At 44.8% G+C, this 24560-nt stretch overlaps 1 protein-coding gene across 3 annotated transcripts in view; it reads right to left on the minus strand.

Moving 5' to 3' along the window:
* The window catches only part of pvrl2l (PVR cell adhesion molecule related 2 like), a 221361-nt gene that overhangs the window by 113312 nt on the left and 83489 nt on the right, over positions 1–24560 (minus strand). For all 3 annotated transcript variants that reach the window (XM_047344089.1, XM_047344088.1, XM_047344087.1), the window contains exons 2-4: positions 12524–12636; positions 10898–11141; positions 1627–1920 (exon numbers count right to left, since the gene is read on the minus strand). In XM_047344089.1, the coding sequence (XP_047200045.1) occupies positions 1627–1920; positions 10898–11141; positions 12524–12636 (651 nt within the window). The remainder of the gene's footprint in view (positions 1–1626; positions 1921–10897; positions 11142–12523; positions 12637–24560) is intronic.

A 24560-nucleotide genomic window follows, 5' to 3' on the forward strand; every position in this document is an offset into this window, starting at 1 on the left:
GGACCGGCATTGTCTGATTGTGGGTAGGTCTGTGTGTGTGTGTCTGTGTGTTTGCGAGTCTAAAAAAATTGCAGATTATAAAAAAAGGAGGCTGAACAGAAACAATCTGTTCCGTCTTTGCAGCGAGCGGCAGCGAGGTCACACAGTGGAGACGACGCTGTGGGCATCTCTAAATCTCTGCAAAGCTACGCTGAACCTGTGTAATATTGTAATCCCGTGTAAATTAGAATGGAATTTAAGGATTAAACGAAAGCAATGTGTGTGCCAGCATTTGTGTGTAAACATGGAACGCTCATGATTTTCTATTCTCCCGATGTCAGGAAGTCCCGAAAGAACATGAAGATGAAAGTTCGTTCAATTGTCACAACATTTTGTGTAATTTACCTCTTTTGTACAGTTGTGTTTAGGATTCTGTGTCGGACTGGATGTTTGGTCAGAACAAGAAAAGCTTATGTTACATGTTGTTTATGTTCTATTCACTCACAGGCATCACAGAAGAGGTTCTACGTTGGATTCCTACACGGGATGGTAAAGACTTTATGGATATTTATAGAGATTCTACCGGGTCACACATGCGGTGGCTGGTTCGACTGTGACGGACGGTCAGTTGTGTTTGTTTGGGAGAAATTAGTTCTGTGTACAGCTCCGTAATGAAGCAACAGCTCTAAACACAATGTTGGAAATATATTGTGTTATCAAAATGTTATTTCCAGTTTGTTATGAAACTGTGGAGAGACAAATTAGACTGTGACGGGCTGACACAGGCCAGTTAATGGGAAACACTGCACCATAATCATTCTGCGGTAAACGATTGGCTAACTTGTGATATATTTAGCTGGTGAATACATGTTTTAAAAACAACTTTAACTAAGGAAGAATTTATTCTAACTGTGGTTTCTTGTTCCTAAAACCTCTGCAGCTGAAAAGTGGCAGAACATCTCGACTCGTATCATCTATACCCCCGGAAGATTTAATCTGCCACGAGAAATAAAGCTGGACCAACATAGCTTCTCACTAATGAAGAGCGGACTCTGCTTAAAGTTAATTAGTTATTTCTGTAATTGAAGCTAATTGGCTTCATTCTTCTTTGGCTCGAACTAATAAAACTGTATTAAAAGTTCAGGATTTGTAATCACTTCACATCCTCGTGGTATCGATCAGTTTCGTTGGCTCCAGCGGATCATTAGAGAAGTGGAGGAAGTCCTGCACACTCACATATTAAAGAATCACCTTCTCATCGGAGCCGTCTCACAGCGTTGATATACGGGGAACGTGGACCGTTGCTCTTTCTATCTGGCAACGTGCCGAACCTTTATAGATCAGCGGTAAAGAGTCGGCAGGCGGCTGCCAAAGAAAAGGCCGGAAGGCTCCAGCAAAGCACTGATCTGTGTCTGAAGTTATTGGCAGTCGGCACTTTTGGATCCATTCGAGCTATTTGTATCCGTAGTTGGACCCGTGATACATGACAGTGGAAGAGGTTGTGCAGCGTTTATTGTTTATGCACAAAACTAATTATGAAGTGAAAATATAAAGTGGTGTGTGTGTGTGTGTGTGTGTGTGTGTGTGTGTGTGTGTGTGTGTGTGTGTGTGTGTGTGTGTGTGTGTGTGTGTGTGTGTGTTGCTTACACTCCACGGAGAGTTTAAGAGGGTAGACCCACGGCCGCTCCTGCGTCCTCTGCTCCACCATGCAGGTCACCTCTCTGCCGTTATCCGTCGGCGTGGGAACCAGGCGATATTCGCTGCGTACCGTCACCGTCCCGTCGGGGCCATTTGTGGTGCTGGTCGAGTGGTTGCCTCCGACCGACGCCAGCCACTTGATGGTCGCTGCCGGTTTGCCATCCGCCGCCTCGCACTGGGCTACCACCACCGATTTGGTGCCGGCCTGGACTGTCACCACCTTGGCTGAGTTCTTAGGCTTGGCTGTAGGGGGGGGGTGAGGGAGAGAGGGAGATCAAAAAAAAATATGGGAAGATGTGAGAGGGAGGAGATGATACGAAATCCAGACAGGACACAAGGGATGAGGAGAACAGAGGAGAAAGAAAAATGGTAGCAGAGGGAGAGAGATGAAAAAATAACGGGTGGTGAGAGAAAAGTGACATCAAACATGAGGAGGAGGAGGAGGAGGAGAGGGAGGAGGGCAGGAGAGAAGAGGGTTCAATCAGTTTGTTGTGCATATACACCGTGGCATCCTACTGTGGCTGTAATGAAACTCAGAGGGGGGGGGGGCCTCCGGTGTGACCCCGGGCCCCAACATCAGAAAGACAGAAGACAAAGTTAAGACAGATCCCGAAAGAAATTCGAATAGTTTCTAAATGTTTTTTAAAAATTGAGTTACTTCACGTTTATCGTCATTTAAGACAGAACAAAGCACATTCATCACAAGCCAAACATCCCAAATACCAAAGATAACAAGGCTTTTGCTTTACACCAGCGATATGCAGCTTTCCTCCTCCCATCACATTAGCTTTGTTAAATCAAAGTGGACTCGTTATATCGAGTGTCAATGTTCCATGAAAGTGTCCTTATTCTTTCTTAAAGGAAAAACTCAACCTCGGATACGATCACTCAATCTGGAAATGTCAGTGAATTCCATTATTTTGTGAAGTCAAGTGATTTACTTTTCTCTGCTATCCACGCTTTTGAAAGTTCCTTTGTTTCAGGATGTGATTTAGTAAATGTCTTTCCTTTCAGTGGTTTGTATGCAGCTGAGACCGAAGTGGAAAGACTTTACCGATCAAGAAGGACTCAGGTGCTGATAGAAATTCTTTCCACTAAAAAATACAAGAAAATAGACCAATAAATATCTGCAAGGACACAGAAAACCTGAAATTGTCCCTAAACATCAGCGAAACATTCAAATTTCACAGCTGAGACAATTCATCGATTAAGAATTTGCTCTTGGGGAAGAAATTAATCAATATCAAATCGAGACAAATCAATGTTTCACACCGAGTTCAACGCTGACGACCTCAAAATTGCACCGTTGAGCAAAACCGATGAATGAGCTGCGTTTAGAAAGCAGTTTTTTTCTCCTCTTAACGACCACTCATAGTGATTTACTGTACGAATGCACACAGCTCTTCTTTATCTGGCACAGCCGTCAGGAGCAACGTGGCGGTTCAGTGTCTTGCCCGAGGACACTTTGGACGAGCTGGGAATAGAACCTCTGACCCTCCGATTAGTGGACGACCCCCTCTATGCCTCCTGAGCCTCAGCTGCTTTGAGAGTGACGACCTTTGACTGAACAGAGATCCATAGAGGTGAAGAGGGTCTGAATTTCACTGTTGTGTTTCTTCTTCTCTGCGATGGACAGAGTCTACTTCCTCTCGCCTTGGAGCACAAATCTGGAGAATCACGTTATCTGATTATCTGATCACAGCTCCGCTCACAAACATCCTGAGTCGAGTCCCGACGGGTCAATACCACAGCAGAACCTCCAACACACCTTCTGCTTGCCCACATTTCCCACATTCAAACATTTCACATGTAAAAAGTGACGGCCCTGGTGCTGCTGTGCGGGTTGATAATTAATTTCCCAGTGGTTTGGAATCATTATGTAAAATGCTCCAGGAGAAACAAACCCACTGTACCTGCTTTAGTTAACACTTTGATTTATGATCATCAATTATAACCTCTTTATTTCTTATTAGGTACATTTATAGTCTTAGTCATTAATTGTGGGTATTTGCAGACGGTGCAGTCAGCGTTTTAACTGGTTTCAAAGTTATTCTGAAATTCAGATCCAGGCAGCATTTATTTAAAAAAAAGGTCTAAAGAGTCTTACAATATTTTCTTTGTGGAACCTGGAGAAATCACAGGATGGTGGATAAAACAAAAAGCAAAGAGAAGAGAGCTGCGACCAAACGAGACGAGGGAGGAGAGAGTTCAGACGCGAGGGAGAGAGGAGACGCAGGCGGAGGGAGGAATAAGAAATGAGAAGAGAGTGAGGCCGAGTGTTGGTGGATTGATCTGGGGACTGAAACAAGTCAGAAGTATCCGTCCCTGATGCGCTTCGTGACATCGCATCCACTTGAGCTCGCTGCCTCTCCTCACGTCGGCTCGGAGTAATTTGAAAGCAAGCAGGACGCCACGCTAACAGAGCCGAATAAACACCGCTGCCCCCCCGCCAACCCTCCTGTGGTACCGTCAGCCGCTCGAATGCCAGCGGCTCGCAGGGAGACAGGAAATTGCATCACGGTAATGTTTGCAAACACCATCGACTGCTCGAGGTGCGTTTGGTGAAAACTGAAATGTCGCAGTTCTACATTTGGAGATTAAAACACAGAGATGTGATTTGCACTGTAGAAACAATTTGACTTACATTTCTGAACGCTACGGAGACGCAAGCTGTGAAAAACGTCCCTGCAGCCGGTAGAATATTTCCCAGGACTCTTGAGCAGAGCAGATGCTTGCCCTAACTTGAACCTGGGACCTCTCAGAGGCGGTCTTTCTTTTCTCCCTGGCAGCACTAACAGAACACGGCCAGTGACTGGAAGATTTCCAGTTTGAATCCTGAACAAGTCGGGAATATCTGCCAAGCGAGAGGAATTTGTGAGCGAGTGCGAAGCCGGGCTGTTGCTGCATTAAGGCGGCGTTCACACAGGACAGCTGACATCTGTCATCGCCACAGTGCCGGAGACGGGCAGCCGGACCGGAGATTACTGAGGTCCAGTTCTGACCCACAGCATCACTTACATGTTGCCCACATTCTGCAATGAAAACCATCACTTCTTGCTGGAAGGACGCCGAGCTAACCGTGATATGGACCAGAACTGGGCCAGACTTTTGAAAACCCAGCTCCAAACCAGATTACAAGTGGTTTGTTGCATTTGGCCCAGAATCCAAATGCTGCTGTGCAGATCTTACATGTGGCTGCTGAGAGGAGAGACATCTTTGGTTTGATGTCTTTGATGATCTCTTTTACTTTAGTGACACCCTGATGTTGACACTTTAGTTTTTTTGGTTCATCCAAAGCAGTTTTAAACCTTCCTGTTTGGAAAAAGCTTTTTGTCATCTCATGAATGCGCCTGTTGTCTGGAACGTGTCGTGATGATGAGGCCCAGTCACGCGCTGCTCCGGTTTCTCACGTCCAAATCAAACCAAATTCCACATCACACTTCTTTGGGCCCTCAACGATACACAAGCCAAGTGTGAGTCCGGTGAGATGAACGGTTCTCCAGGTACGTGAGCCACATACAGACGTTTCATACACTGTTGGAATCAAGCTTTGCTGACACGGCTCTGTCTTGTTCTTGGATAAATACAAGATCTAACTTTCACGCTCTGCTTCTTGATATCTTCATACAAAGCCTCTGTCTGTCGTCGCCATCCATCAACACGTCGAGAGAGAGAAGGGTCAAAGGAAGTCAGAGAAAGTCAATCGGATCATCTTGATTCGACCTCTGGAGCCATCGAGCTCTGTTACCTAATACTTCACCTCTGTTGGTGTAAACATGTAAACAAACCAAATCCTCCATGTTACCAAGAATAACTACAACATGTCACGAGTCACTGGGATCCTCGATGACCGAGGACACTGAGACCGGAGAGCAGGTCTGGATCTGTGCTCAGGGAACATGAACGTTTCCTCCTCTTCTCTCCAAACACAGATGTATTAGCTGCTGTAACCCGATGAAAAGCAGCCATGTGATGTAGTTTATTTTTATTCTCTACTTTGCTGCATCTGTTACCCGAGAAATCAATGAAAAGCTTCTGGATCTTGTTCCATTTTCGGGATTCGTGTCTCACCAGCTGCCCAGGTTTGTAAACATCTTCTCTCAGACTGACACGCTGCTGCTGAATATCTCCAGACATTGTTGGGAGAGAAACATCTGCTTGGCTCTCCACGTCGGCTCAGCTGTTAGCGAGAGATGAATATTCAAGGAACACAGGAATAGTTTATACTGCAATTATTCTTCTGTGCGTGTTGTTTTGACAAGTTCTTATTGGCTGCTGGAGATGTTGACAAAATGCATTAATTTAAGCTTGAGACTAATTTGGCTTATTTAAGCTTGATAGCACTTGCTAAGTGGCTGACATGCAAAAAGGGAAAAGAAAAGGAATTAAAAGAGTTTTCAAAGAACAAACTGAATATTTGTTTTACTTCTAAACCCAAAGACCTGACCCTGAACACAAAGAGGACAGAACCTGGAGGGTTCACATCTCAAACCTTTTCACTCTTTGTGCTGCAACTTTAACTTGAACATGTCCTGATTGAAAGGTGAATGTTGATTTGTGTGGTATTTTAGTTTCATCTGCTGACAATTCTTCAGAATATGGAAAACAGATTAATTCTTTATTATATATTATTATTTTTGGCAGAATTACTCAAACAAAACCTGGTGGAAGGATGAGTCTCATGTATCTTAGTGCAGATCCAAGTTAAAGGCTGGATCCAGGAATGTTGCTTCACTTCCTGTGCAGCATTTCCCACAGAATAAATTCAATCTACAGCAGCAGAGATGCACGTGCATGCACACGACGGGGCCTCTCAGGTGCAGCAGATTGTGACAGAGTGACAGGTACACAGACTGAGACGAGTGAGCGACACGTTGCTGTGCACTGATGCCACTTGCTGGTACGTGCACAACCGCAGCTGAGGTCTGACTGGAGTTACCTTTTTAATTTCTGTTGAACCTTTATTCATCCAGGGGAGCTTTGCTTCGCACACTTAATTTCTTAAGGGCAAGACCCTGTTTCTCCATCTTGCACATATTCTCACCCGGGAGCTGAAACTACAACGTCTGTCTCACTGACTGAGGTCACAATGTTTTACTGAAGAATGTCTGAGCAGCTGGTGTTGAGGGAGAGAGGAGCATTCTTTAAAATCTATTATTTACCTGAGAACTCAAGTGTCACAGACACAGAACTGACCCACGGGTGGTGAAAGTCTAATGGGACAAGTTTAAACACAATAAAAACTGTAATCTCTGTATTAGACATGACAAACTAAGGTGGCTCCACCTGTTCTTACCACAGGTCATGGGAAAATGTACGACTCCGCCAACCAGTGCAGTTTCTGTGAACATATTTCTACATCACTTTTCTTCTAGATTCATAGAACTCACTGTGTGCACTCTCCTAAAGTGGCCGCAATTTCCAAAATAAGATATTTTCCTCTTTGAATTAAAGATTGAATTGAAGGGAAATAATAGACTAATGGTTACATGATCATGTCTGAGCCTGTAAGAGCTGCAGATTTATCTCAAGCTGGGAAGGGACTTTGGGAAACAAGACACAGCCACAGTTTGTAATCTGTGTTCACACCCGGGTCATAAACTACAAACCCTCTTAAATAACAGATCCTAGAGTAAGTGTGAAAACTCAGATTTTTAGTTTACGTAAGACAAATATTAATTACATGGATTTGAAATTGTGGTTTGTATATAAATTAAGTAAATATGCATCGTCATGGTCTGAGATTGAATATAACATATGCTTGAAAAACAGAGAAATGCAATCAGGGCTTTGCTTAATTCAAAGCTGAACTAGACTTTCAGTGCAGGGGCCAGACTGCTGGTGCTCATTTGCCCGTTGACTTTCTGGACTTTAATAACATTAATGCTCAGCCAGGAAAAAAGAGAAAAGAAATGTCCACCCATCAACGTCAGCCTCCGCTCTGAGTCACGTCTGGCTGAGAGAAAGCTTCGCTGCAGTTCTGCCACTTATTCACCGCTCGCCGGATGCATGGAGTCCAGCCAGTGACCCGTCAGAGTGCGGCCCCCTCTGACCTCTGCACTGCACCAACACTTTCCTCTTCACATCCAGCTCAGTCCTGATCTCTTTGAGCAGGTTATTCATCTCAGGGACTTTCCCAGATGTGTTGCTGTCCCGCTGGCGACACGATGACCGATGCAGCTTAAACAACCACAAATCATTTTGTGTGGGCACCATCCAAAACCATATAATCACTGGCAGGCGAGGGATTCTTCATCCCCACCCTGATAAGTGGTAATAGGATTTCCTGGCACTGACGCTGTCGCCTATAAGTTATAATACGATGGGCTGTCATGATCAGCTTTTCATACTGAAGTAAGCTGCGATATGATTGGGGTACTGTTGTAGATTCATTAAGGTCTAATGTGATTGGAACTTATAGATTCTATATTTGACTAGACGGGCGTATAAGTCCACCAAAGGTTGATGAGCCACTTTATCACCATATTGCATATTGAGATCAGATTCATATAACATGTGCATGAGAATGTTACGCAAGATTGAACGCAGGGAAAAAATTTATTTTTCAGTTGTGCCGACATTCTCCAGAGTCGAGCTCGTCTGAGGTTTCCTGGTGATCAGCCCAGGTTTGTTTGTGTAACAATCAAACAAAGAGTCGGGGGTGAAAACATAACCTCCGTGGCCGAGGTAATCAGATGAAATGTGACTTTGGGACACGGAGTTCGTCGAGTGCATTTTTCTAAATGGAGGAGAATGTGTCCCAGAGAGCTTGGCAGCGCCAGCTCCAGACAAAAGGTGATTCAGTGAGCTCTCCAGCAGGTAGTTCCCAGTCTGCTCCCGCTCTGTGCCAGCAGCAGCAGTTTAGGAGGCTTAGTCCACATCCGTCTGCAAACCCGCCAGAATATCTGCGTGTTTTCTCTGCAAGACGGCCAAGTTCTGCATCTCCTGCTCGCCTCTGTTCTGTGTGAGAGGAGCTTCCCGAGGTGGATTTCCTATTGTTGTGCGAAGGGTTTTTACTTAGAAGAACTAGCAAGGAAAAATATTATTGGCCTAGCTGGGAGAACACATGAAAGGAACTGTAGAGCACTTCTTTCCACGAAGCTCGCTGGCAGCAGCTACCGGCGTACTGTAATGAATTAAATTGAATTACTGCTCGCTTACTGAACAGCATCTCCACAGCCACTTACAGGAGAGAGCGGCCTCTGTGTTAGTTTGGAAGATAAGAATCGCCAAACCCTTGTTTGAGGCAGGAGCAAATTAAAAACACACAGTCAACACACCTGAATTCTCCAGATTCTTTCTCAGAAATCCAGCTGTCATTCAAATCTTCCCCTTCATTGTACTGCGACAGAATAAATACACTGTTCTGAAATTGCACCCAATTTGTGCGAGCGAAATGGACAAAGTCTCTCCCACATCTCACCCTGACAAACAAAATCCATACGATACAAAAGGAGGAAGCAGCAGGCGGACTCCCTGCAAACAATACGACTTGAGTAGATCCAGTGTTTCCACGCGTGCTCTCGTTATCGTACCAGCTCCGACGCTCTGGGCCATCTACTGTAAGGACAGCACTTCCATGTAAGAGAAGAGGGAACTGTTGTTCTTCACATTCAAGCATGAAGCCTCCTTGGTGTGGAGAGAAAGGCACCGGGCGTCTGATTCCTTTGTAAACCGAGTGCAAACGGGAGGACGGTGGGTGGATGAAAAACACCAGCTGTCTCCGATTACAAACAGGATGTGTGTCCCCTGCTGACGGCAACTGAACATCCACTCAGACTCGCAAATCAAGGCACCGAGGTAACTTAAAGAAATCCTACACATTTCACATTCTGGCTGCGTACGTGAGGAACAGTGAGTGTTTACAGTCGTCCAAGCTGCGCATCAACAGGGATTAAACTGTGCAGAGGATAAAAACAAGCAGGTTCGAATCCTATCGTTTGCTCATCTCATATAATCTGTGTCTCAATTCAGCGGCTGCGTCTGTCAGACGTCTACGAGGACGGTCGGGTCAACACACCTTGGTTTGTCAACATGTTGGCTGTTCGGTTGAGTTGAAGCGTGACTCTCAAGTAACGAGTGACCACTTTCTGATGGGATCACTCAGGACGGACGTGAACAGCAGGTCTGAACGAGCTCTGAGTGACTCAACTGTCTAATACATCCACATTACTGTCGGAACATACATACATTTCCAGCAGCCAGAGTTATAAACAGGACTTTGTGCCTGTTTCCACCCAAATACCTAAATGTGAGTTCAGCAGAAAACGTCTGTATTTGTAAAAGCAAACTCAAAATCTGTTTATTTATCCATTTTAGACTCTTTATTAACTGTTTCTTCTGATTTTATTCATCAATCCAATTAGTTTCTTACTTATTGACTTTCTGTCTTTGTGTTCCTTGCTTTTTATCTCTAGTACAACACTCTCCTCTTCCAGCATTTTGGTGTTATATCTTTTTTAGAATTTCATTTTTTATCATTTGATCTTTCTTTGTTTACCTGCCTTTGGTGTTTCCTCATTTCAGATTAATGAAATTTAAAGTTTCTTCAGTTCCTTTTAATATTGTCTCTGTGCGTGGATGGTAAAGCACTTTGTGTCGTATTGTTTGTAAGAAAAGTGAATATAAGAATAAAGCCTGATTTATGAACTGCTCTGTATCTATAATATAATATCTATATACACTCTAGTGCATGTTGAGCAATATCTTAACTTCCAAAATCAAAACAATCCCATAAACATGTCGGCTGAAGCCAGAGTGCGGTTTGGAACCAAACCAGTTTATCTCCAGTTGCAGCCCGAAGCCGGAGGATCACTTCAACACATCTACACAGTAAAGACTAAACCTGAATCTTAACCCGGCTCCAATCCCCCGTCTCCCTTGTTTTTCATGCTGCATCTAACCAGGATGCGCCCAGAGAATTCTCTTCAAAGGCTTTAAATTGCTTCTTCTTAGACTCCGGTTCCGATGGGATCCTCTCTTCCAGAAGGCCGTGATAAGCAGGTGGCTGGGGAGACGCTTGTCGAGGCTGATGTTGCAGAGCAGCTTTTTGAAAACCTGTTTCAGACGCGGAGAGTGGAACTGCCGTTGACCTTTTGCTGCTCGTACCCTTCACGTGTTAACATGACACGTTCTCAGCTGCTTCTGAAACATGCAGCAGCTTGCTGTCTCTGTTCGGTGTATGTAAAGTGACGTGGACACGTGACAGCTCTCTACTCACCGAGCATGATGAGGGTGGTCGTGCCTTGCTCGTTTCCAGAGGGATAGGTGGCGTACTCGCAGGTGTACCGACCGGCATCGGACATCCTCAGGTGAGAGATCCTGATGGACGGGTTCTCCAGGCTGTTGTTCAGGAACACGACCCGTTCTTTGAAAGCCAAGTTGGGGAAACTCTGTCCGTAGCTCGGGTGGTAAACAGCAATGTTGTCCCTCTGGCCCTCGGAGGGTTCCCATATCCAAGACACCTGGGGGACAGAGGTTATGAGAACAGGTAGCGACTGTTTGCCCAGGATATGAACCAATATGACAACGATGATGATGATGATAGAGAGGATTTAGTTTCAAGCTTTCAAAGTGACATCGTCAGATACAAACTGTCTGAACTGGACGTTCCAGGGAGGAAAGAGAATAACGTTTATCAGTAAATGTTTAGTAAAAGTCTAAAGCGATGACTGAGAGCAGAGGAGGAAGGTTAACGGAGGAGGAGGAGGAGGAGGAGGAGGAGGAGGGTGGTAACCCAGACGACAGCACAAATCAGTGCATGAGCTCCCTCGTTAGCTGTAGATCTGCAATTTCAGATTTTCTATGTTGACAAATTGCTGATTGATTCCATCCATAACTCCGAGGGGGTTCTGTGATTGAGTCTGTTTGGTGCATGATGATACATCAGGAGAGTTGAGGTGGTTTTAAGACAAGCTGTCATTTGGGCTTTGATTAAATAAATCCTGAGCAGAGAGGAGTTTTCAGTTCGCTCAGATCTCTTCATCTGGTAAATTCAAAGTCACATGAAATGAGCTGCATGAGGAGAAACCCCTGGCAATGACACAAATGAAATATTAAAATATTCACAAAAAAACGGATTTACACGGTATATCACTGAGGCAACGCAGTTCACACAACATTATATGATTATATTTAAACCTGATGTCTGTTTTTAACTCGCTGCACTTTGTAACATGTGTTTTGAAAAGTGCTCTTTAAAAAAAGATTATTATTATATTATTATTATTACATAGACTGAATTCATTATGTAGGATATGCTACAGAGAAAAGTGAAAAATGCTCTGATGTGCCCTTTTATTCGGATCCACCAACTCGGTCAGTGAGTTCTGCGGGGGGGTCGTGTCCCACGCCTCCACAAACTGAATGGGAATCAGTTTTGTACTTTCTGCACAGTCCTGCTAACACACAGCTAGAAAACTGTTTTCAAATTGTTTTTAAGTTTGTCGTTTTATCTTTTGTAAAGTTTCTTTGGGTTCCTTGAAAAGCAATATACAAATAAAATGTATAATTGTTATCAATATTTTTACAAATAAAAGGCGGATGGAACATAACCTTCTCGGCAGAGGAAATAACTTTGACAAACGCAGGAGAGTCGTATGGTTTTCGTTGAGCTCGACTAAACTTATCCAGGTCTCACTGTGAAACTAATTCACATCGATCACATTCATATTGAACCTTTCTTCTAAATGTTGGTGTTCAGTTGTTTCCCTGCTGAACTGTGTCAGACGGTCAACAGCTTCCTCGTCTGTGTACGACACAAGCTCGCCTGGATTCAACCACTTCCCTTTGCCTCCTCACTTCCTCTTCCACTTCCCCAAATCCCTGTTGCCTCTCATCAGCCCACCTGTGTGAGCTTGGTCCGTCCCGCTCCGTCGATGAATTGGCAATGCAGGTCGACCGACTCCGTGGGATACGCCTCCAGCTCCTCCTCCACTCGCACTTTCTGAGCGCTGATACCTGCAGACAGGTGGAGAGAGAGGGGGGGGGGAGAGAGAGGGAGGGAGTTATGCAATCATCCACAATACCAATAGTTTTTGAATAATTAATAACGTGTTTGTTTGAAGTGAAAATAGAAGAAGACGGCGGAGACAGGGAGCAGCGGTAAACACGGAGCATCACTTCTCTGTTTCATTAGGAATCTGATGCCGTTTACATGAATTTCCCGTGATGGATGTTCTTCCCTCCCACTGGTTCTGTGTTTGTCAGATGGGAGGGTCGACCTCCTTCATGTGTTCAAGACGATTTAAAAACAAGGTTACGGAGACGCCTGATGGAAACAGAGCGAGGAAACAAAGACGAGTTCATTAAAGAGGAAGGAAAACAATCGGAGCCTTTGATTACAGGCCTCCGGCGGCGGCTCAGCCAGCGTCCGTCAGGCTCCTCTCGTTACTGCAACGCTCGCCAACCAGGGGGCGTCGCTGGGGGGGGGCCTCCAGCAACACCTCAGCACCGACAACCACGATGCTGCTTCTTTAATCCGTTTGAAATTCAGCTGAAGGCACCTGTGTCTCTTTGCGTGAGCATGAAAAGAAGAGTTGCGAGAGCACGGTCGGTCAGCGCAGGTTCGCCAGAGACGAGCCCGGAGAGCTGTCCCGTCCGTTCAGACTAAACCAGAGACGGAAGGTGGACGGTCAGAGCCGAGCAGCGTCTCCGCTGACCCACAGGCCGCGTCAGGATACCTGCTTCGACTTGGCCGAGTGGAATGAGTTCCCTGAACACCCTGCAGTCCACCGTGTGTGGCCGAGCTGCAACACGTCTCCTCAACCTGTACTTTCCCTTTTTGTTTAAAAACTGTCACTTCGCTGTTTTCTCGTGTTTCTCTAAACAAGAATCTGTCAGGTCTTTGCATCCAAACAGTTTCCACAGAGGAGACAAGCTCCCACTGAATTTCAGACGGATTTGTCAAAGGAAACTGATGTAGCAGAAAATGCATTTGAGGCTTTTTTCCGCAGAAACAGGATTTGCATGCGAGCGCTGCAGGAAAACTACGAGCAGGACAAATTCTGCTCAACAACAGGAAACCCTCCCGAATGCTGTGTGGTTTTAAAGTGCATGTCAGCCTCGTGCTGTCGTGCACCTTGTGAAAACTGTGCTCATTAAAAGCACAGCTGCTGTAACCAAGACTCCCGGCTTCTGAGCAGTGGCTCTTTTCATTGGGATTAGTTGTCAACAAGCAGCTTTTAAATAACTGAGATGTAAACACAGTATATCGCGTATCTACGATTTCTCGACATTAATAAACTCAAATTAACTTGTAGTTCTGAAAAGGGAGAAAGAGTGGGAAACTGAATCTGGAAGTAAAACAAAAAGAGGAAGGATCAGAGCACAACTTGTAATCCTCCATTGATGCATTTCTTCACTCTGTGCATTCGCCGGCTTCCACATACAAACACACGAGGCTTCAAATGAAAGAGTCATTGTCACATCTTCTCTCCCCCTCGCGCTGCGTCCTCTCAGCCAGACGCTGCGCCTGCAAAGATAAAACTCTTGCAGGGAACGCGCCTCACACGAAAAAGGGGATAAGCGCTCGCTAACCGCTGCCGAGCCCCGGGTGGCTCCAGCGCAGAAAGCCTCTTAGTGTGTGAGGGATTGATTAGGACAATATGTTACATGTCGCAGCACGGAGGTGACTGGGCTGACTGGGATTCAGCCTTCAAATCAGCTGTGAAACACAGGCACAGTGACCGAGAGTGAAGTGAGCGTGTGTGTGTGTGTGTGTGTGTGTGTGTGTGTGTGTGTGTGTGTGTGTGTGTGTGTGTGTGTGTGTGCCGATTGTTTGTGTATAAACCATGCATGGATCCATGTGCCCTCCCATGAGTGCAGGAAGGAACTGTGCGTCAAGCAGTGTGTTCGCTTCACAGTGTGTGTTTGTGTGATTACTGTGCGTTCGTGTGTGTGCGTGTGTGCTGATTGTTTTTCATTTAAAGCATGCAAGGGTCCATGTGCCCCCCCATGAGTGCAGGAATGGATCTCGTGTGTCAAACGTAGAGTGTGTTCGCTTCACAGTGTGTGTGTGTGTGTGTGTGTGTGTGTGTGTGTGTGTGTGTGTGTGTGTGTGTGTGTGTGTGAATAAATCAGAGCGTCTCACTGTGATGTGAGTGCACATGAGCCTGACTCAGTCACTGAACCTCGCTCTCCACCCTCAGGGAGACAATGGGCTGTCAAAGCAGTTATTCGTTCCCACTGCACGACAGAGACGTGCACACACATGCAAAACACATGAATGCAAACCAACAGAAGTTTTCTCTCCGTGACCTGAATCCAGAAGAAGAGCAGCTACGAGCTCAGAGTTCACCTCAGTTATTCACCTCCTGCACCATCACATGATTCCTCACCTTCGGTTTCTCTTCTCGTTTGCAGACACATTCAATTTCATTTCCTCCAATTATAAAAAGTAGACTCACAGCTCATACTGTTCATACAGAAGGAGAAATACAAACACACAACCACACGCACTCTCAACGAAGCCAGGAATCAATTCGTTTTTTTCCATTGTGGTCAATTACAAAAAAGTAAAGAAAAGTATTGAGCTGAAAGAGAGAAACGAGGAAAAATTCATGGGGGAAAAGCTAAATGCAAGAGAATAAAAGAGAAGCTCAGGAAGGAGATTTATAAAAGTTAAGTGACTAAATCAGAGAGAGAGCAGTCGATGGAGCTGCAGGGGGAGACGGGAGGAGGGAATAAAGAGGAATGACTGAAAATCACAGGGAACAAAAAGAGGCCACAGAGTGGGGAAAGTTTGAAAATGGCCAAAAAGTGATATGAGGAGTGAGAGGAGGAGAAGCAGCGAGGAAAAGAGAGATGGCATCAGAAAGGATTCATTTCCACAGAGCTTGACTCCAAACAGCCCGGTGCAGACTCAGCCGAGCGGCTCAGAGAAACCAGACGAGAGGATGAGACGGAGGAAACTTCCTCCTCCTGCAGCTCAGACCTACGTGACCACCTCCACTAAACCATCTCCACTGTGTGCTGGTGCTTTTCAGGGTCAACCAGTTATCTGCTGCTGTTAAATATGACGTGGATGTTTTCATTGCTTTTAAATCCTCCACTTGTTTTCAAGTACAAGTGAACAGAGGGAGAAAAGAAATAAAATGAGCTTCATCATTCATACAAGTGAAAGTAATTCATCCTGCACCAGCTTCTCTAATATGTTAATTTGTCCTATTTTACAGTTTGACAGCTGTCGGCAATCACCCAGATAAAAACTGACAAAACTGGCATCAAGTCGATTATGTCAGATTATGTCAACTTGACGTAAAAAAAACAAAATCAAAACAAAACAGCTGTGATTCATTGCGTCTGTGATTTGGATGTGAACGTGGAGCCCATCAGCGTTTCCCTCATGCTGACGCTGCGTCGGTCTACACGCCGGCGCTGCACATAAACAGATAAACGCCACGAGCGTCTAAATGTCAATTAGGTATGAATCATCCCTCGGCTGCGTTGGGAGGGAAGCAGGAGGCCGTTCGTTTATCCACCGCCCCTCTTTGACTTTCAGTCTACGCCTGGCCGAGGCTCGGGTCCAACTCGACTTCCACCGAGTGCAGCGGGAGAAAAAGCCGTTTATAAATAAACGACGTGAAGTCACAGGTGGTTGTTTTTGGTCGACAGGTCTCAAACAGCTCTGCAGCTTGTCTCTGTCAGTTAGAATCAAGTGTCTCTGTTGCAGATCATCTACCACATCGAGACGCTTTTCCCCACAGACTGGATTTAAATCGACGTGGGGTTTTGGCTGACCTGCATTACTGGTCATTAACCCGCCCTCCTCCATGTTAGCAGATGAGACATGGGCCAAACTAGAAACGCTCACGTCGTCCGCACCCACGAGGAGCCGGGAAATTAAAGCGATACACGAATAAATTGGGAGCAAAAAGTTCGAGAACGAGTCATAATGAAGTGTTGACTCTTTAAATAAGACAGTCTGCTCTTGACGGACTCATTCAAACGGACAGAAGATTGGACACTTAGGTTCACATTTCGGTTTCTGCTCCGACATCCTTGGAGGAGGTAGCCGGGGTTAACTGTGTGATCACTACATTTAATCATTCCTCTGTCCTCCAGCTTTTGTGGCTCAGGTATAAAAGCAGGTTCAGGCTGCTCCTCTTTTGTGGAGAGACAGCCGCCGCCAGCAGCGCCGAGCGATCAGGCATAAATTAAGCTTGAAGGCGCTATTATCACTGTGATGCACACAAGGGGGAGAAGAGGTTTCAAAGATTCATAGAATGACATTTTTAATTAAAAAAATATCCTCGTTCTCACTGCTACTTGGCAATACTGCAGTTTTCTGAGAAGTGGCAGTTTGAGGGGAGGAACTATTGACGGATATCATTGAATGTGAGAAACTGGATATAACTGGAAATAAACAAGACGTGCAATCTTGAAGTTGTAATGTAGGCAAAATCTAATCCATGTCATCTTTATCTATTATATTCTGTGTGTTAAACACCTCTCCGTCATTATTTATACTTAAAATGCAGCAGTGTGTGTCGGCAGCGTGTGAACGTTTCATTTGCAATGAATGCAAAGAATAGAAGTGTGCAAACCGACATTAGAGTAGACGCAGTGTATTATTACTACCTGGAACTGGTTCAAGAGGAACACAGTTGAATTTTAGGGCCGGATACCAAAGACTGAACCAGAACTGTAAAGTGTTCGGCTGCAAAACGAGCTGAAAGATGCTAAAACTAATTACCCTCGTTAATAACAGGACGTTATTTTGAATTGTCTGTTGATTACGCACAAACTACTGAGCCGAGTTTATTGAAACTTGGTGGAAGGATGGGACATGAGGAAAAGCAAGAGCCCAGTGACTGTAGGAGCTAATTAAAAGTGCAGATCCAGAGAAATCATTTTATTTAATATTGTGAGATAAGAGATTTTATGTTTTTTTGAATTTCTGAAGAAAGATCTTGATACAAAATAAATCAGGAAAACTTTGAGGACTCAAATCAATGATTCTGTGCAATTTGCTGCAAAAATAATTGAATTTAAGGGAACTACTAGGTCTCTGCGGAGACGTGTCCTCTGCTGAAATATTGATTTTAGCTGCATTATTTTTCCAACCAGTCTTTCCCAGACAATCTGATAAACCATTCATCACATTATTATCGTCCACGTGTAAGTCGTGAGTGAATAATGACTGATTCAGGGCTACAACATGCGATATCAATCACTGGGGGATTTGATCCATTTCACACGCTGCACCGTCGTTAAACAGGTCAACACCATTAAAATCCGACGCTCGTGACATTCAAACATGACAATAAAAAAACAGAAAAACGCCATCGTAACTCGTGGAATGTGGCGTGGAGGAGCCGGGAGGAGGCAGAGCGGAGCTGGCAGTGAGCGACTGTCTCATCCAGCGCACACTGGGAAGCTGAATTACCGGTAATTGGCATTTGACAGCTCATAATTACGGCATCTTGCGTCGGCTTTTCAGTAACAGGACACTGATCAACAATGTGGTGGAGGGAAAGGAGAGAGGAGATTAGTTGTCACGAGGACGGCTTTGGTCACACACACACACACACAACCACACACACACACTCAGTTACCATTAGCTGGCAGTCAGACGCTCCTGGCATCACTGAGGGTTTTTTTAAACCACAAAGATGCTAATACAGCTGAAATTAATTCTGAAATTACATATCCAGCGTTTGAAGGTTGAAATTTAAATCCAAGAGAAATGCTGAATCTCTGTGTAATATCGCACCTTAAGGATTCGGTTTCAGGATACCGTGTCACCACCGCACACACTGGATATCAAACCATTTACACCATTAACGTCCACGTGATGTAGATATATCACCATCGTCCCATGAGAGGAAAGTGTGAGGTGCTTTGGTTTCTCTGTAAAATCTGTAATACCTGCTCTTTCTTAGATCTGGTGTGATTATGATGTGTATTTTATAATTAAGTTATTATTAAGTTTTAAGCTTGTTTGAAGCGCTATACAAATAAAATGTACTGTCTTATTATTCTAATTCTTCTTCTTCTTATATCTGATTACTACCAGTGAGAATTAACATTTTCCACTTTCAAATATTGTTTAAAGTCCAGTAAGTAAAAAGTAAAATATTTGAATTGACAGATTTTGATTTATGGTAATATTAACGAGCAGCTGACGCCTCAGATCGCTGTCACGTTCACGCTGTGGGTTCCTTTTTTATTTTTATTTTTTTGCCATGTTGCCATTAACTCCAGTTATGGTGATTTAATTTTCATCTGGCTGGGATTGAAGGGCTGTATAATCCCCCGTGAGCTGAGAAAACGATACGGCCTCAGGGCTTATGAAACCCTTTTCAAATCCCGCTGGACTATCTCTCAAGAAGTCTGACGTTATTCATTCCTGAAAAGTTGGTATTCTGCTGTTCTAAGCTGCTCATTCACCCGCGTGATTGGGGCGTCGGGGCAGGTCTACAGTTGCACAGTGTGTGTGTGTGTGTGTGTGTGTGTGTGTGTGTGTGTGTGTGTGTGTGTGTGTGTGTGTGTGTGTGTGTGTGTGTGTGGGTGCCTGAGAGCTGAGTTACCAGTAATTGGTATTTAACACTAAATTGCCAACTTTCTGACGTTCTCTGTTTGATGTGCGTGGGATTTCTCATTCGCACCCGCTGGCTTCGCTCCTCCAGGAGGACGATGAGCTGTTGTTATCGTGATGAGTGGGTGGTAGATGTGTAATTTTGTTACACTTTACAAATTGCGGGGCAAGTTAACGTAGAAAGCTTTCAACTCCCACCTACTCAGGTACATCAGCCAGGCATCTGGGATATGAACGGTCAGATAAAAGCACAGAGGTGGCAAACGAAGTGTCAGACCTCTGGCCCCTGGTATCTGCATGTGAACGAAACGTACAGCAAAGTAGTGAAAGTGCAACTCCACATGCATCCACTCACAGTTAATGAAGTCAATTATCTTTGGTTTTACAAAGGAAAATGCACTTTTACATGACATGTAACTTCTCACACATTAGAGTTAAAACGCTCCTGTGAGATTTATCTTTAGTTTTCAGTTTCTACTCTATTCAAGCAACACTGGGCAACTTTTTGACCTTAAAACAGCAGCTGCTGCTGAATCACACCGGACCTCTGACGTCCTGAAACAGACTTGGAAGCGATTGGGATGATTCCCCAGCTCCTTGATCAGAAGATTCTCCTTGTTCCCGACGGGGGACTTCTCAGAGATGGTTGAACCCAATGTGTTCTTGTTTTAAAGAAGTTAAAAGGACCAGAAAATCATCCTCACTGATGACAAATTAAAAAAACGCATTTGATGAATATGAACTTGATGTGCAAAGACCTTCAATGTCCCTAAAAACCAGAGTTTATCTCCAGTTCAGGTGTGTTTCAGTTCACTGAGACACCAAGTCCAACACGATTAATAACACGTGTGGCTGTTGCTCAGTAGAAGTTGCTTTAATAAACTCAAAACGCTTCTCAGTGTCTTTTCCCTCCCTGAGAATACACACAGATTTACAGTGAAGCCTTAGCTTGTTGACACTAACCCTGGATTTCTGCACAGCTTTATACTTTAGGGCTGTGTTTCATAGCGTAGCACAGCAAAATAAAACCAATAAAAAACCGAATGTTAAAAGAAAGTGCCTGACGTCGAGGTGAGGCAGAAGTCATGACACCCAGCACGACACGTAACAGCCGACAGTTTGAGGAATGAGCTTCTGACTTTTAAAAAAGAGGCTGGTTTGAGTCCAGGGGCCTTTTCTTGCGATGCAGGTTTACGGAGTTAACTGGACGTCTTTGATGAGTAAAACCCAGAACAGCCTCTGAAGCTGGAACATGGTGAGGAGTAAAGCTGCAGCGGTTCTGGGTGTTACATGGTGTCCACACTACTGTGGGAGAAAGGCCCCTGGACAGACAAGAAACGCGAACAAGAGACGTCCTTTCTTCCTTCAACAAATACTACTGAGGTGCCCTCAAGCAACGCATTCAACCTCTGACAGCTCCTCGGCGAACGCTGGTGAAAGACTAGCCGCGGTTCCCAGGTGTGAATGTGCGAGGCTGTATAAATATGCATGTGCAAAGGTGCTGACGGAGAAGATTTCAGCTCGGCAAACCTTCACCGGAGGAAACAAAGTTCAAGTAAAAGTTCAGCTCTAAGTTCCATCAGGTGTTCTTCCTGTGTGATGCATCGAGAGACGTGTAATCTATAATGAAAGTCTTCCCACTGCAGGTTACATTTACACATTAAATAATAAGAGCACCAGCAGGGAAACGAACAGCGGGTTCAGTATCTCAGGTCTCAGGCGCTGAGCTCCTCCTGCACCGGGTGCAAACAGAAACAAAGACACGCACTTTTGTGAAAGGCGGTGACATCCGGTATCAGCGGGACGGGGTCCCACAGAGAGTTCACCGAGAGAAGATTGACTGGGCTCTTTTTCAGGGAGGACAAAAGGTTGCGGGTGGGGGAGAGCGGAGCGAGACGCTCTCCATATGCTGCTGCGCCGCATTAAATGATACGTCTCTGTCATATCTCCACAGAAAACAGGAGCCACCGCACCCGTGTCCATGGCTTCTGTTCCTCGCTGCCTTTTATACGTGGCCGTTTCTTTTCACGTCCCCCTGCATTGTTGATCAAGGCAGCGCGGCTCTCCTCAGACTCCCACTGAAGAGCACGCCTTCCCTTATCTGATGTGCTTCTGCTGCTCGACACACTCGCATTCCGCCGCTCAGATCAAAGGCCAGCGAGGAATTCATCAAAAGGAATTATTCAAAAAATGGAACGAGCAGAAGAGGATCAAGATCGAAGAGATGTAGCCCTGAACAAATTGGATGGTTATCCAATATTGGCGGAAAGGACGAGCAAAGGCAGAAATGAGCACAAAGGGAGTAAAATTAGGAGAGAAGGTTCAGAAACGACTGAACGTTCTCCATCTTATTTCTGTGTTTTACTGTCGGTTCAATCAGGGAATTAACAACGGTGCAAACAAACAACTAGATTTGACTTTACCAAACATCACGTTAAATCCATGTGCACGACAGAAATACTTAAAAAGCAGGTCCGGTAACATCCACTCAATCCTGTTCCTCAACTGATCCCACAAAACCATCCTAAGAGAAAACTTCCTGGACGAACACACGAGTACATCAACCAATGTTCAGCTCATTAACGAAAACACCTACTAGAATAAAAATGTTTTACTATTGCTGATTACTTTCCTTAATGACCAGATCAGGTATCAGTTCCCAGAGTTCAAGTTGACGTCTTCACATAATCAACCGTCCAAAACACAAAGTAACGCTAAACCCAAAAACCAGCCACTCCCCACACTGAGAAAACATCAGCAGGGACCCGTGCTTTTGTTCAATATATGAATTCAACACTTTTGCCGGGCAGCTCCACACAGAGAGGTTCTTAGACTTTGAGCTTGTTCACACCTGAGAGGGTCCGGATCAGACGAGGTAATGTGAAAGTCAGTTTTCTGGTGCTAGTCTTGTTTTTATCGGGCTCCTCTCCGTCACCCAGATGTGGCAGCGAGGATGTTGTCCAGGAACAAGTGCTCTGCAGTTATGAGCACACACAGCACATTCAGGTGCGTTCAGCTGCAGAAGCCCCATCACAGATGACTCACATGCAACCGGCTCCTTCCTGCTGTACGAACATCTCCTACCTCTGCCTGCCACACTCACGTTTCATCATCCTGAGGAAACTGGCTCATGGCTGCGTGAGTCTATTTGCATGACACGTCGTCCTTGTTCATATATCCTCAAACCTCTCAGTCAGAAACACTCGATCACTTTGCTCGTCTCAACTATGCACATAATGTATAATCCCTCAAATTAAATGTATGGAGAGGAAAATGCAGACCTACAGAAAAGGGCTATGAAATTGATTCGTCTCAGCTCAAAACAAAACCATGTGACTGCCAACTGAAGCTATAAATATGCAAAATGGTTAATGCAACAGGAATTTTAATTATCAATTATAGGAGGAAACCGAGAAGCTGAAAACATTTTTACATTTTACAAGCAAATAAACCAGTTTATCCACATTTGGATTTTCTTTTCAGTTTTTCCACTTGTGACTCGTCAGCTTGTGACTCGTCAGCTCTGGGACGGCGGAGACTCTCGGACGCAGACGGGTGGACTCCAACAATGGGGGTGGATTTGGCTCATTTCATCTCAAAGCGGCGCAGGTCCATTTTAACAAGCACTCTTCAGCAGGAACACTAAGACGAGAGTAATGTGGCCAGTAGAGCACGGAGCCCTAATTACTGATATGTTCTGCCAGAGCGAGAAGCAAGTGGCAAATAACAGGATTACAAAGCTGAACGCAAATTAATAAGCGAAGATCAGGAGACAAACGCAGACTTTAGCACTTCTGACGAAGACGTGGATCTGGGATCATAAGGGGGGGGGGGCTCAATACGCACAAACACAACTGGAAATACATCAACATGTAAAGATTTACATTTGTACCTTGAGGCGTGTTCGATACAAGCTACTTTGAAAAGCTAAAACCACTTGAAGTCAAAATGCGCAGTTCCTTTAACACACATGAAAGGATCAGGACTCTCAGGCAGAGAGAGAGAGAGAGAAACATTATGTTATGTTGGAGGACGTATTTCACAAGCACCCGGCACAATCTCATTTTGTGGGAAGCGCTGCTCGTTACACCCGGGGTGGTCATCACACTCGAACACTCGGGGCCAGTGTTCCCACCACAGGGAGCACAGGTACCAGAACTATTAGCTGACAAGTGCTATCAACTAATGCAGGTTAACATGAAACTAAAACAGCAGCTGAATAAAAGCTTAACTTAAATATTGTCAAACTGAAAGAATGGAAGAGGGATCTGTGACTCCAGCGCTGCAGGATCCAGACGTGACGTCACTCAACGACCCAGCTGAACCAGTGTTTCCTCACACGGGTGTTTTTCTTCCTGTTTAGCCGTCACCACCTCGTTCCCTCGTGTTTCCTCTCCGTGGTTTTGTTTGTTGGTCCCGTTTCTGGTTTGGAGTTTCCATTGTTCTGATCGCCTGCTTTTCTGCTTGCCCGCCTGTCTGCTACAAGATTTCTACCACCCTGTGGTCAATTTAAATCTGGTTAAATGTAATTCCGAAATTGTCAAAGAGTTTGATTCATGTCCTCGTCTGACTGGCTCATGATTTATTTGCTTAGAAATCAGCTCATTTGATCACAGTTTTCTGATCTGATTTATTGTAATAAAGATGAATGTGAGTGAGTCGCTGAGATGTCACGTATTCGAGACCTGACGTGACATTCAAATTCTGCAAGTTTCCTGCAGAACATGACCTTGTTCCGTCTTCACCGTACTCTGCAAACCACTCGCTCGTATGTAAAAAGCAATATGAGAAAAATCACCCGCCGTCACAAATGCAAATATTACCATTTCTCATAAGATAACCTATTGATGCAATATTACACCGTCTCGTGAAGCCGGCTCTGCTGGAACACATTAGGTGACCTCCAACAAGCAGCAGCACGGAAACTGTGCAGACTGAGAGGATAGAAGCTCCGGTGGAAAAACAAAGCGGAGCCGAGTAAAACAGAAGAAGAGCGGAGCAGAAGACACCTCCTCACGAGAGAGAGAAGAGAAGAACAGAGCCGGCAGGAGGGCCGGGTATCGAACTTTGAGCGAATCGCTTGGATAATATCAAATATTGACGTTCCTATGATGAGCTCAATCTTTTCACCAAGTTCGTTTGCAAATAAAATTGACATCTCAGCATAAAAAATTCATCTGCTTTTACAGAGACTCCACAATCTTCCACCACCGTAAAACAGCTCTAAGTGATAAAATGCCAAGAAGTAAAGAGCTGAAACAGGTTTAATCACATTTGTACTTTTTATATCCTGAGTTTATCAAGGAAGCTGCATGTGAAGGGTTTGGTAAACACAGATGAGAAA

This window comes from Hippoglossus stenolepis, chromosome 17 (genome assembly GCF_022539355.2).
Source record: "Hippoglossus stenolepis isolate QCI-W04-F060 chromosome 17, HSTE1.2, whole genome shotgun sequence".
Taxonomy (NCBI): Eukaryota; Metazoa; Chordata; class Actinopteri; order Pleuronectiformes; family Pleuronectidae; genus Hippoglossus; species Hippoglossus stenolepis.